This window comes from Clytia hemisphaerica, unplaced genomic scaffold (genome assembly GCF_902728285.1).
Source record: "Clytia hemisphaerica strain Z4C2 unplaced genomic scaffold, Clytia hemisphaerica genome assembly, whole genome shotgun sequence".
Classification (NCBI taxonomy): Eukaryota; Metazoa; Cnidaria; class Hydrozoa; order Leptothecata; family Clytiidae; genus Clytia; species Clytia hemisphaerica.
Window position 1 is genome coordinate 1,350,300 of NW_027103359.1, and position 14,787 is coordinate 1,365,086.

The 14,787-nt window shown below is 34.2% G+C and overlaps 1 protein-coding gene across 1 annotated transcript; it reads left to right on the forward strand.

Moving 5' to 3' along the window:
• Positions 1 to 6,793: 6,793 nt before the first annotated feature.
• On the forward strand, positions 6,794 to 14,117 carry LOC136822442 (maleylacetoacetate isomerase-like). Its single transcript, XM_067078707.1, has 7 exons — positions 6,794 to 6,853; positions 9,783 to 9,844; positions 9,944 to 10,156; positions 10,528 to 10,606; positions 10,963 to 11,015; positions 12,540 to 12,589; positions 13,857 to 14,117. The coding sequence occupies exons 1-7, from the start codon at positions 6,802 to 6,804 to the stop codon at positions 13,981 to 13,983; spliced, it is 636 nt and encodes a 211-aa protein (XP_066934808.1). The 5' UTR covers positions 6,794 to 6,801; the 3' UTR covers positions 13,984 to 14,117.
• The last annotated feature ends 670 nt before the right edge of the window (positions 14,118 to 14,787 follow it).

Consider the following 14,787-nt stretch of genomic DNA (forward strand, 5'->3'; position numbering starts at 1 on the left):
TTTAAGGTACATGAAGTATGAGTTTGTTTGTTTCTTAGACTAGAAATACTAGACCTTATACCTTATTGATATTAAAAAGATTTTTTTGAATCAAAAAAAGAATCAGGCGAAAGAGCAAGATAAAAGTCGTAGTTCTACTTATTCAACAGACTGCTTACTATTTATAATTTGTAATTTTTCATACTTCTCATTGGTTATTTACCTTTTAAAAATTGCCTTATCAAAATAATTTTTGTAATTAATTAAAATGATCATATCCTAATTTACTTACTGCTGAAAAAGTGTTGTAACCAAACCCCCCTCTACGTCCAAAGATTTATAAGAAATTTGACTTGCATCTTGGAAGATTATATTGTTTTCTAATCTTGAATGCATATTTATTTCATGCTCCAGATGGCCGTAATCAATAAAATCAATCATTGGTTTAAATCAATAGATAATTGTTATTAAAGGAGCGATCAGTTATCAATTAAAATTTATAATCGATAGCTAATCGAGTTAAAACAAATTGTGAATATTGATTAGTGGTTAATTAGCTAATGATTGATATCGATAATCAATCGATTATTTTCAATGCTTACTTTACTTAGATGCTCAGGCCTGAACAGGCCCCTTGGTTTTCTTTCAATGAGATATCAATTAATATTGATTACCTTGCGGTATCAACTATTATTAATTATTCATCAATTTTTAGAGCTATCGATTGTTATCAACAAACTATCGATAGAAATTGATTACCTTATAGTATTGATCTTATCAATGTTCAGTTGATTATTTTGATTAGATTTTTCTTATCCGGTTTTATCAAAGTTCTTTGCAATAAAACTTTGGATATTTGCCTATGTGAAAAAGGTAGCAAAACCGAATTTCAAAATTCCAATGCAAACACAAAAAAAAAAAAAAATTCAAATTTCGAACTGGGTCATACAGGCTTTTTTTTCACATTATGGTATCGATTGATAATTGATACAACACAGTCATCCATTGAGTAATAATCAATGACATCTATAACTAACCGATCACATCGTTTGGATCGATAGCAATTGATAGCTAATTGAGGTCAAAAAATTGTGAATATTGATTTTTAAATCAATGATTAATTTTAGATCGCTTATGACCGTCTGGTCAACTATCTGACTATAAACAAAAAGAGCCTCTTTTATTTTGTTTGTTAGCCTTTATCTAAGCTGTAGATTTTTTTCTTATTTTGATGGTATTGTATTTAAAAACAAAAAAGACCAGGCAGTAAAAACAAGAAACATCATAAATAAAAACAAAATTTACTGCCTTGATATTCAGGCTATTTGTCTTATGTTATGTGACTGATTGAGTGCAAAAGGCTGAAGCAGAACTAAAACTACACTGAGGGGAGAGACTCCCGGGGGTGTGAGTAAAATGGGTGGGTGCTGGGTATGTGCAAGCCTAGTCTGTACACAGACCCGATATATCAGCTTGGGAAATACCATGTGTTTCCACTATGAGAAATGATGCGCAAATCATCAATGACGCAAAAAATCTACAAAAGAAACCAATAAAAGATCAAAGAGAAAAGTTGTAAGTGGGAAAAATGATTGTTTGCCAATCTTGAGGATTTGCCAATCTTGAGGATTTGCCAAACTTAAAATTAAGTTGGCGGGTTTCATGATCTTTCCTGTGGCCGTGGTATATATATGAAGACTCCCTGGATTGGCAAGCATGAAGAAATAGAAGAAAAAATAAAAATTCACCCCCTGGAAAATATTTATTGCGTGTTTTATTTTGTCCAATCGCAAAGACTCGTGAAAGCGCAAAATATTTCAATATCCAATCACGGCGATATCAATTGTTTTATTTTGTCCAATTAAAAAATTTCCATATGTTTGCGATTGAAGTACCTAATCAAATGATAAATTAATGATAAACGTCAGTGCGGCTGGAACTTCTATATTCCAGGATTAGAAAAAGCTATACCTATCTTTTTTCTGTAAAGAATCAACAAGCCATCAACATCGATAAATGCAGGGGGGGTCAGTGTACTAGAAAGCGGCATGTATGTGTACTACAAGGTATTTTTCAAAACTTGACACCCACCCACCCCTGAAGTACACCATACTACATGGAAAAATCCCAAAACCACCCCATACCCCCTATTTACTACCGGGTAGTACCTGGAAAAAAAACAAAACCACCCCATACCCCCCATTTACTACCGGTTACTACCTGAAAAATCCGGGAAATAGAGAAACTTTTTTCCGAAAATTGGGTAAACATTTTTCCAAAAATCAGGAAATCGGGAAATCGGGAAAACTTTTTTTCGGAAAATCGGGAAATTGGGAAAACTTTTTTCCAAAAATCGGAAAAACAGGAAAAAATTTCTCAAAAATCCAAAATGCGTGAGAAATCAAACTTTTCAAAAATTACGGGAGACCATGTGGAAATGCATGTCTCACAACCAATGCGTGAGAGTTGGCACCTCTAATGTACGAATGTTGAATGTTTAAGAATTCAAATGTTCGAATGTTTACATTGACTCGATAAACCTTCATTTCAGTGGGATCTGGTAGGATTTCAATTCATTCCAAGAAGTTTGGAAGAGTGATCTTGGACAAACTTGGCTTGATCAATTTATAATACAACAACTTTACATTTCTATTTTAGCAGATAATTTCTGAACCTTTTTGTTTTTACACTGTTAACATCGATTTTGGACCCAACACCTCTATTTTGGTACACAGGTAGTAAAAATCAAAATCGATTTTTGACCCAACACCCCAATTATAGTACACAGGTAGTACATGACAAATTTTTTTCTCAAACACCCACCCACCCCAGGATACATGCCACCTTCTGGTACACTGACCCCCCTGATAAATGGGCCATTTCAGAAAAAAAATTACCCCCTAATGGACAACATCAATTTTCAAAATAAATTTTGACACGGAATTCCAGGCAAACTTTAAAGAGAAAGTATCGAAATTCCATGAATTTTACTTAATTTTGCATTAAAGTTACAATTACAGTAACAGAATTCCACGGTTTTGATAGGTATTTTGTAAATTTGTTATGGAAGTTCCGGACTTTCTTGAAAACAATTTGCTACAAAAATTCCATGTTGTCCATTGAGGGGTAACCCAGACCCCCGCGCTCGATAGGATCGATCATCGGAGCGGCTCGATGACGGATCGATATGTGATCGATGGATTACTTATCTTTGTTTATCTATCTGTTGCGATTTCGCGCGCGGCCGAGTGGCGGAATACTACGCCCGCCCCAACAAACCGCGTCTTCTGGCGCTAAAAGGATACAGGAAATGTGTGTAATCCGTTATCGGAAGTAATTTCCCGATTTACATTCCGAATTTGGCTTTGAAAAGAAGCTAATATACGGTGGCGGAGCAGCACAAACTTGTCGAACAAAATTGGTTTATCGAACTGATCGAACCGAAACCCATTGATCGAACTTAATCGAACACTCACAATCTTTAAAAAAATCTTAGAGTTCCATTAATTTATTTAATCGAACTTTAATCGTTCGATGGAGTTCGATTAGTTCGATTGCTCGATTGGTTCGACAAGTTCGATTGATCGGGTCTGGATTACTAGCCGGTACCTGGCGTCGCACGCCGGTTTAGCTGTTTGCTGAACGCATTTAAAGTCCTTTGAGATGTTGGGAAGGTGGCTTAAACACGATGAAATAAAAACTAAAGGGAAGAATTCTCTTCAAAGTTTGACTCTATCCCTCCCGGGTGACGTATCTTTTAACCATATTTTGAAAAGGATTTTTGTGGCAAAAATGATCAGAAAACAGAAAGGGCGTCATTCCCAAATTACACCATCCAGTGACCAGCGACGTCCGAGACGGCTCTGCAATTAGATTTGTTTTCTCGCTTCGCTCGCGTTATATTTGCCGTAGTTCTTGATGTTTAGGAAAACTTTGATGTCAAGATAAGGGGCGACGTCCATATTCAATCTTGCCACGCCTAACGGGAAAAGACCGTTACTTTCAAAACATACCTACCCACCACCTTAACGGTCTTCATGATTTGACCAAAATTTTACCGAATCTTTCATTCCCGCTAAAATCAAAACAAACGGCCCGCTACAAAGGTCGCCATTTTCAGAGGTTTACAACGGCCGAATTCCATTACAATTTTTAAACGGCCTTTGTTTTTAAAACTCCCAAGGCAAGAATGTTATACTCTGAAACCACCCCTAAATTGCTCAGGGAAAGGATTTTGGATAGCATGCTAAAGGAAAAAGCGAAGAAGTGAACGCTACGATAAGCGATCTTTGATTTTTTCCTTGGAATTTTTAGTGGAGTTTCATTTTGGTCATCAATGCCACAGCTACTCTCAACATTCCGATATACCTACCCACTAACGGTCTTTTCCCGTTACGCGTGGCGACTTTGAATATGGACGTCGCCCCTAAGCGGAGTGAAATAATAGACATGACACGCGATTCGTCGAAAAAAGGCAGCCGAGGGGGTGGTACTTAGGCAAGAGAAGGGTATGGGTATCGGTATGTGCCGGCCTTAAGGGTGCCTTTTTTGAAACATGGCAGTTTGAAAAATCGGAAAATCAAACTTCAGTCCCACTAAGAATTGGAAAAATAGGAAAATTTCAACTTTTTGCCCCCAGAAAGATAGAAATTTGGTCAAATTAGTTCCAAAAGTGAATTAAAACTCACACAATTTCCCTTGTTTCTTCTCCTCTTTATTCGGATAAAGGGTCCGAGGGGCAGGGCCGAAAGTCAGCTCGCAACCATAGTCCCCCCGGAAGGCAGCTAGGACACGCAGACAAAAAAGCGTGATAGATAGCGCAATTTTATGTTGCTTTTTATAAAATAACTTCAATAATTTTTCAAATTCAACAATGAGTTAGATTTACAGCAAAATAATTATCGACATACATGTTTAAAGGTCCCTTTTTACGAAGAAAGAATTCTAGTTTTTACCGCTTTTGAATGTATTTTTAATGTTGCTGTTGTTCTAACAAACTTGTTATGTGATTCTTGTGTTTTATTTTAAATTTGTTCTTTTCTTTAATAGATTTCTTTTGTTTTGAAAAGAATTCGAATGTCTCAAATCAAAGAAGGTCGTTAATTACATTCGAAAACATAAAACAAAACAAAAGAAAAGAAAGAAAAAAAGTCTAATCTAAAATCGTCTTTATAAAACAGCGCGAATATCGTTAAACAAATTTTTGGAGCAAGAACAAAATAAAAGTCATCTTTTGGAAGAACAAAAACATTGCGTGCGAAAACGAAAGTAGCACAGACAGAAAGAAAGACGACAAAACGACATACAGACTACCGCTATTAATATATAGATTAAGCGGTGCCGGCGGTGTAAAGGCATAATAAAAAGGGCCCAGCAGTGTTAGAAGTGTCAACATGTTTTTCTATTGCAAAGTCACCATACATATTTTTCAATATTTACAACCTTAGAGGACATATCTAAATTTGGTGAATTTTGACAAAATTCGGCAAATTAAATCCCCACCAAATTTTTTAAAATTTCCCTATTTCGTCAAATTAAATCCCCGCCAAAATTAAAGGAAAATCATGTTTTTATCGAGAAATTTCAGAAAACTACCTTAAGGGTAGCTAGGCCTTATTTAATTAATTTCTCGGCTATATAAATTGTAACTAGAAAAGAGATGTGTGTTTTTTCTTAAGCCCAATTGAATCATGTAACCATATACCGTGAAGTTGGGTAACTTGCATCAGTGGAAGCAAACATGCATAGCCATCAAATAACTGACCAATCAAAGTAGCAAAATTTCAAAACAAATGGACTACTCTCGAGTACCTATTAGCCGTCCCCCCGCTAATTAATTTTTCAAAAATTTTCCACCCAGGACATTCTTATTCCAACCCCCCCCCCACCCGCTTATTAATTTTTGGGAAAATGTTTTTGAAAGTTTTTGTCCTAATTCTGCTGTATTCAAGCCTCCTTTTCAAAAATTTTCCACCCAGGACATTTCTATTCCATCCCCCCCGCTTATTAAGTTTTGAGAGTTTTTCCAATCTCCCCCCGGCTATTAGGTACCCGAGAGTACGCAGCTCCGCTCGCAGCTCTACTCTACCATTTTTGTTTTGATTTAAGTTTGTATTTTAATGACCAGACAGGTCATTCATTTGAGGGCTATGCATGTTTGCCTCCACTGAAGCAAGTTACCAGACTTCACAGTACATTTTAACAAACTATTTAAACCTTTATAACTGATCTTATGTTACATGTATTATTTTTTTCTATTCTGAGCTTCAATAAAACACCTTAATAAAAAACACTTTTTTTGTCTTTCCCCAAATTAAATCCCCGCCAAAATTCTCAAAAATCGTCCATTCGCCAAATTAAATCCCCGCCAAATTTTACAAAATTGAGCATTTGACAAATTAAAAATCCCCGCCAAAAATTGCATTTTGGTCATTCGCCAAATTAAATCCACACCAAAATTTATCCACTTAAGCTGGGTGTCCACTAGAAAAAATAAGTTCATTGCGAATTTGTTTGTTGCAAAAAATAAATCCAGACATGTCTGGAATTAAAAACCTATTGTTTTATTTGCGATAGGGCAAAAAAAAATAAGCAATGAAAAATGAAAACGTTTTCATTCTATATCGTTTATTATTTTTTACTCTGTCGTTAAAAAGAACAAAAGATTTTTAATTCCAGACATCTGTCTGGATTTTTTTTTGTCAACGGGTTTTTGCGACAAACTTATTTTTTTTCAGTGGACACCCAGCTTTAAGGTACCTTATCAAAAAAGGGGGGTTTGAAGTATACTTTTATAATTGTTTTAAAAAAACTTTGTTTTAGATGTTGCTGTACTCTTACTTCAGAAGTAGCTGTTCCTGGAGGGTAAGAATAGGTAAGAGTTGAATGAGTGTATTGTAAGTTGGTCTAATTAATGTCGACATCCCTCATCTAATTCTTATATTGAATATTTCTTAGTTTGGCAGTCAGGATAGAAAAATTTTCTTTCAACCAGTGAATCCGACCTTCCCTTTATATCTCTAAAGAAGGCTGTAGCTGAATTAGATGAGGGTTATTTACATTATACCAACTTTAGGTATTTAGCTTGGAGTTAAAACTCATTTGCATATGAATTTGGCCTTTTTTGTGAAAGATCAGAAATCTGAATTCTGGCTAAAAAAAAGTAAAAAAGAGGATGATTAACGAAATTTTGTCAACCTGAAAAAGTCTATGTAGAAATTTACGTTACTATAGTAGTGCCCAAATCCTACCTTTGTTGCCCAAATATCAAACAATATAATTGATACAATAAAATTGTTGATAATTACTCTAATTATATACTCCTAATAAACACCCTCACCTCGGGTTGAAATTTTTTATTTTTCCAGCCCTCCTGGGCTATAGCAGGGGGGGGTCAAGCAGTTAGTACAAGACATCATGCCGGTTAGTACCGTGGTGGTATACCTACAAAATTTTCAAAAATCAGTTAGTACTTGATGGTACTAAGTGACTGCTAGGGTGGTGTCAAGTAAAAAATCTAGGAAAACAGTTAGTACAAATGAATACTAAGTGCTACTTTTTTACCTTTTCTAGAAAAATATTAAAAATAAATACTAAAAGCAATCAGGGAAATCCCCCTCCATAAGAGAAATCAAAGAACCTAAGACATTTAAGTCTTCCCCTTTGGAGTTTGTTTGGTATTACCCTTTAGTTAAACACTATATCAGGGGAATTCCCTAACTATAGATTTGATAATAAAAGAAAAAGTCAGTTGATTTTCCCCTAATGTTCGTAGGGTAATTCCCTGTACTTAAGAAAAGTTTTGTGTTTAAATGATCATGAAAAAGTATTTTTTTCTGCCTTGATTGAACGCTACATATTATGTTTATGTTTTTGGTTTACGGTGTTTCATTATTGTATCAATTGAGAAGTACTTCGTTATTTGAAACTCTTGTACATATATCGCTGTACAGCGTTGTGTTAAAATAAAATTTTTGATTCATTTTAATTCATCATACCAAATCAATAACTGTTTCAAAACAATTTTGGGAACATGGTTTGACAAAAAGTAAATATCACACTCTCGTTTGATAGGTTTTAAGGGGTGGTCCTTAGTGAATTTCCTTTGAAATAGACCTTTTCGCCTTTGCGTCCGCCATATTGAATTGTATGCAAAAATACAGGAACGAAAATGCCGTGGTTGGATTTAGTTGGAATGTATGCAAAACATATGCAAGTTTACACAAAGATTAAAAAGACAACAAAGCATCTTATAAATAAATATTATAATCATTAGAACAATAAAAGATGGAATTTCTTAATCCAAAAGGAAATATTTACAGAACAACAAAAGCCTTTTAGGAATTTGTTCTTAAAGACATTGCATATTCTGTTTTCATGCCATAAAAAAATTCCACAAAGACGGAGTACACACATCAAACTTTCAAAACACGCAAACTGAAAGCAGTAATTATGACGTCACACTTTCTCAATGTTTTGATTTGATCATTTGGCGTCTCTATTCCCAGGAGAATAATATGCCGTCAGCCGAATAAGGATTGTTTTTTACCTTCGCGGGTGATTTTTCAGTTTGAGTTTCTGTCTAATGTTATGGTCTTTTGAAGTGCTTGTTCTAAGAGACGAGTGAATATAATTGTTTTTAGTTTTCAAGAGAAGCAAATTTAATCTTTCTTCTACAAGATTACACTTTAATATAATGCAAATTATGCATGTAAGTTTTTAATTCATACTTTCTTTTTGCATATGTTTTGCATACTTTCTAAGGGAATTTCACCACGGCAATTCGGCCACCATAATTTTTGCATACAATTCAATATGGCGGACGCAAAGGCGAAAAGGTCTATCACTTAGTATATTTCATACTAACTGTCAAAGGGTGGTGGTGTGGCCTCTTTCCTCCAAAGAATCACTTAGTAGGCATGATGTCTTGTACTAACTGCTTGACCCCCCCCTGGCTATAGGCCCATTTCATTCATTAGTTTTAGAAATATCTTCAGCTGTCAATTTATTTTGCTCTAAATAGCCTGATTTTATTCTATAAACCTTATTTTGGGGATATTTAGAGGTACAATTTTCAAGATTTCTATGTTTCAACTTAAACCCCCGATTTTCTACCTAATATAATTTTTAAATTGGAAAATCTTTTTGAAAACCATAAGAGATTTTTTAAACAAAACTACCGGATGTAATGCTTTAAAACTCGATGTTGATGTATTGCAAAGGTGAGGCATTCAGCAGAGGCAGCCTCATTTGTTTACAAGAGCCAGTAAAATTATCAATTGCTGTTAAGTCATTAAATTAGTACCATGTTCTACTGTTGTGACAACTACTATATAGGAAGACCCTTTACGTTTCATAGCATATTTTAAGTGGATTATTTTTCGCATGGACTTTTTTCGTGAATCAAGAATTTAAAATTTTTGCGTGGACAAAATTTCGCGAATCAGACTCTTTTTCATCCAATTTCTTTCATTGTCCTATGGGTTTTTGCCAATTTTGGGATTTCAAATATTTTGGGATTTCAAATATTTTGTGAGAACTAATTTTCACAAAAACGGCCAAAATTTGCGATTATCACAAAAATTAATCCCCGCCTCAATCCTCTTAAGGTACTTCTCACCTCAGAAATTTTACTAGTGAAAAATCGAAATATTGCCAGAAGCAGCTAGGAATTAGAGTTCTTTTTTCATGTGACAGATAAAATTAGTGGTTTAAAAAACGAACAGGAATCGAGGTTCTTTATAAGACACCTGGTAGAGATACTTTCTGTAAACACTTTTGATATGTTTTGTTTACTTTCATAGCATTGGCGTTAAAGAACATCAAATATGAGTACAAGCCTATCAATTTACTCAAAAGTGAGCAAGTAAGTGTTTAATTAAAGAATCACATGTGTTTTTTTTTAAGTAAAATTATTAGTCAGATCAAGGCGCTAAAATAGTCTGTAACTTTTTTGATAATTTAGCAAAGTGATGAATACAAGCTTATCAACCCATCTGGTAGTGTTCCTTGTCTGGTTACAAAAGGACATACACTGACTCAATCACAAGCAATAATGGAATACTTGGATGAAGTTTACCCAGATGGACATGCACTTCTCCCGAAGGATGACCCCATTAAGAGAGCAACTGTCCGAAAATTAAGTAATGTCATTGCTGCTGATATACAGCCTGTACAGGTCAGTGTTCAATCATACAAATGAATTTGCACTTATAATTTATTTTTATAGCATGGATAACAAACGCACTTAAGATTTTCTTTGATATTGTTCGAACTAATTTCTTATGAGATTTTACTTTAATAATAAGCACTTCTCCACTGGCAGGGTAGATGTCTCTCCATGCCTTTTACCTATGTTGGTTTATTTTAAGACGTAATGTTTTCTATGATATCACACAAAATAGCCCAGGCGTTTGCCACATCTTTTATTGCTTAAATTCAAAATTAGTGGCAAACGCCCGGTCTTACATATAAAACATTATGAATATTATATTATCAATTATAGAGATGAAAGAGCTTTTTCATTCACCAAGGTCTATTTTTTTTCAGAATCTCAGAATATTGAAGAAAGTTGGAAGTGAAACAAAAATGGAGTGGGGTCATTGGGCCATTCATTGCGGATTTGTTGGTAAGATCAATTTCCGAGTAATTTCCGTGGTTTTGGGTGTCTACTGCGAAAGTTAGTGGCTAATGAATGGTATATCTGCTTTCTATCATAGGAAGTCTCTATTTTGATACAGTTTCTAAAAGTGAAGTAAAATCATAGTTGATAGCACATGAATGTTACCTTTTGCCCTAAAAAGACCTATTTAGTGGTAATTTTTTAGATCCTGAAAATATTTCTGATTAGCGGAATTTTATTTCGCGAAAAAACTGCGAAATTAAATTCCGCGAAAATTTGTTCCGCAAAAATTTATTTCTTTAAGGGGTGCTGACGATTCATTACAGTGTTGTTTACTAGAAACATGTTCTATTTCTTTGTAGTTCTAGAAAAGATGTTAGCAGAAACAGCAGGAAAATATTGCTTTGGTGACGAGGTACGTAAACATAGTGAAAACCCTCCTTTTTTTAAGGGGGATTCAACTTGGGCCCAATAAAGTAAGGGTGGTAACAATATTTTGGTCGAAACAGAAAGAGCAGAAACTTGCGTAGCGAGAAAACAAAAGAAAGTTTTTCTCGGACAGGGGTGCTTCCGCTAAGAAATTGGCGCGCGAAAGGTAAGGAAAAATCAATTCTTGGTCAAGGTCAAGTAACAACAAAACAAAACAATGAAATCGATTTATGAAATTAAAACAAACCAATTTTTCCGAACAAGCCCCCCCCCCAAGCCCCCTGGAATATTTTTCTCATTAACAATAGTAAACCAATATTAATATGCAACTTTTGGCTTGTTCGAACTTTTCTAGACGACTAGAATTTTTCCCTCCATTACTTTTTGCTTTATTTCTACTATGTCTGAATTCGTCGTCTAGCTTGCTTGGGTAAATAATTTGGTAATTATGAACAAAATAGTAAAGAAAATAGTAATGAAAATAGTACAAGTTTTACCCTGCGGAGCTATTTACACCAATTTACTAAGAAAATTTGAGGCCTTCATTTGGACGGATGATAAACCATAGCTTTAAATAGTGGGGGCTCGTGCGATTCTAAAATTAGGTAAGATGCAATATAAGTAGGAGGTTGCAATATAAATGGGAGGTTGAGACTTTTCTGTACACCATGGTAAACAATCTGTCATATAGAAAACAATCTTATTTCGAAACCGCGACCTAGAATCAAACAAAAAAGGGTAATTCCAGGAAATTGTCAACCACGATCGGAGTCTATGCCTCTATGCCTGATTATGTACATGTTTTTTTTAATAAGCATACAAAAATCCAAAAGCTGGCTCGGAAATGCTTAGATCGAGAGTTTTACAAAGCTGAAAATTGCTTTGAGCTTATAGCTTAAGCAAAATTTCAGAGAAATTTTGAGAATCCGTAAAATTCCAGTCAAAAAGAAACAAATTCTGAGTATGAAGGCTCAAGGTAATGTTTAGCATATGCTTAAATGTTTGCCATATATGAGCCTAGTTATGCTTATAAGCGCAATGCTTATAAAGAAAAAAACATGTATGGGTCTTGGCCTTACTCTTGTCTCCCGAATAGACATCTCCCCGCTAATTGTTAAGAGAAAAAAATTCCATCCCCTCCGCTCTTATCAAGACCCCCCCCCGCTAATTAAATTCGAATAATTCAATATTTTATTAGTGTAGATAGACCTTAAACTTGTTAAAATTTTCCTTTTTGTTAGTATTGATTCTTATTTTACAAATGTTAAAGTTTCTTTTGTTTTGTTGAAATTGATATCAGTTAAAAAATTCTGTCTTCAAATCCCCCCCCCCCCGCTTATTAGAATTTAGAAAATTTTCCTACCCCCTGCTTATTCGGACCCTCTCGTCTATTCGGAAGACAAGAGTACTGGCGGTATAAAGTCAAAATGAGCGTGACGTAACGTACCCCTTCCTTGGGAATGGCCGAAGAACGAATAAAACTGACATCAATCGTGTTAATCATTTTTAGATCACGATGGTGGATTGTTGTCTTGCTCCACAAGTCTACAATGCTAACAGGTGAATAATAAATTATTTGCTTTTCAGTAAGGCCAAAGGGTCTTATTAAGACAAATACTTCTCCCTTACAAGAGACAAACCCTTATAAAAGAGAGATTTTACACAGGGGTGTAAACCCCCCATGTTTATTCCATCCCCCTATATACCCAACCCCGCTTCTGTAATGAATTCTTAACCCCCCTCCTTTTTAACAGAAAATCTGTTTTTGAGAAAAGTCGCTCTGTGCGGCACCAAAGGGATCAAAAAGTATAAAATGTATACAGTCTCGAGCCATCAATTTCACAATATAACTAGCGTTTTAATAACTAGCGTTTTATGCACTTTTGTGTTTTGGTGGTACCAGTGGATACCCCTTAAAACCACATACCCCTTAAAACCCACAATGTTGCATTTTTGGCTTTCATAACTACCAGATTTAATTTTATGTGGTATGTTTCACTTTTTTACAACCTCTTATAAATGTTCTTTCATAAAATACCAAATTTTAAGGATTTTAAAGATGCTAAAGTATCTTAAAATTCGAAGTTATTCAAAATCTTTCAAAAATCCCTTCAAAAAATCAGGTTGTTTGGACCTAGAAATTACACAATTGAATTTAAGGTCATAAAACCTATACTTTTTAGATACCTATACTTATGGTAGGTATGAAAAAATCATTTTCATCTTCGTGAATAGACCCCAACGAAAATGACAGGCCCTTAAAATTCTACTTTAAAGCACTTTTATGGTGATGATCAATAAAATCTGAAAATTTGATTTTAACACATATTTTTGAGATCATTTAGGTACTAATGGTATATTCATAACATTAGTAACTTTACAGTGAATCACTGTTCAAAATTGAGGTCAAAAGAACTTTTTTGTAAAAAGTTATTCGAGAAAAACCATTTTGTAGGTTTTAAGGGGTAAATAGCTAAAACTGCACTTTTTCACTTCCTCGTGAAAAACTGAAAACTGTTTTCTACAAAACATCACTGCTAGGGAAGACAATCATAGACAACGTACTTTCAACACAAAAAGTTTCAGCCTTACACTCCAACTAAACAATGAGATAGAGGGTACCACTTTTTATTGTGGGTTTTAAGGGGTATCCACTGGTACATATTTTACTTTAAAACAGACTGCGAACATTTGTATATGTGAGTAAATTGACCCAATTTTCAACCCCCCCCCAACCAATTCATATTTTATCCTCCTTATATTTCCACATCTCCTATTAAATAGATTAAACTATTTTTCGATACTAATTTCATCGTTCGATTTCTAGGTTTAAAGTGGATATGTCCGAATTTCCGATCATCTCTAGGGTGAATGAGGAATTAATGAAACATGATGCTTTCTTAACATCGCGCCCTGAAGCACAATCTGATTGCCCTGAGGAACTACGATCATAATGTTTTTGAAATATTTGCCATGTACGATTTTTTTTATATTTATAATTTTTTATCTTTATATAATATTTACAAGGTTTACTAGAATGTGAATTAGAAAACAGAAATATGTACTTTTTAAAATACTACATACAAATTGCGGTTATTGTACCTTTTAGAACTCGTCGTTCATTGTTCAGTTACCCTAAAAAAGTTTCTTTTCAAACAAAGGATTCCTAGAAGCTGCAGTAAAACCTGAAAACACGAACACGTGAGCAACTTAAGATTTTTTAAACTCAATTACAGCAACTGAAATTCCGAAATCTCCTGAATTATTAAAATAGGATTGAACAGGTGTTAGAGAAATTCATATCATTATCCGACCATAAATGCTGGTTTGAGCTTCGAGGAATTAGCCCTTTCAGTGCCGATGTTGGTATATACCAACAAAATCGTATTCGATTTCTTTGCCGATTTCGGCATTTGCCGACATGAACATTTTTCTTCTTTTTTTTACTTTATTGAAAGTTTGATTTGAACTAAATTTCATTTAATAGCACAGTTGAAAAATTAAAATTTATTTCATAATTATACATTTTTCAACTGAAAGGCTTACTGTATTTTAAGAAATAAAATATTTCTAGAAATAAAATATTTCTAGAAATAAAATATTTCTAGAAATAAAATATTTCTAATTTGTAATTTAGGAAATATTTTATTTCTTAAAATACGAAAATGAGAAATACCCTTATAACTTATCAATGGATGATCCAAATGACATAACACTCCACTGATGTAAGGCACAGGTATTGACAGTTTAGAACACAA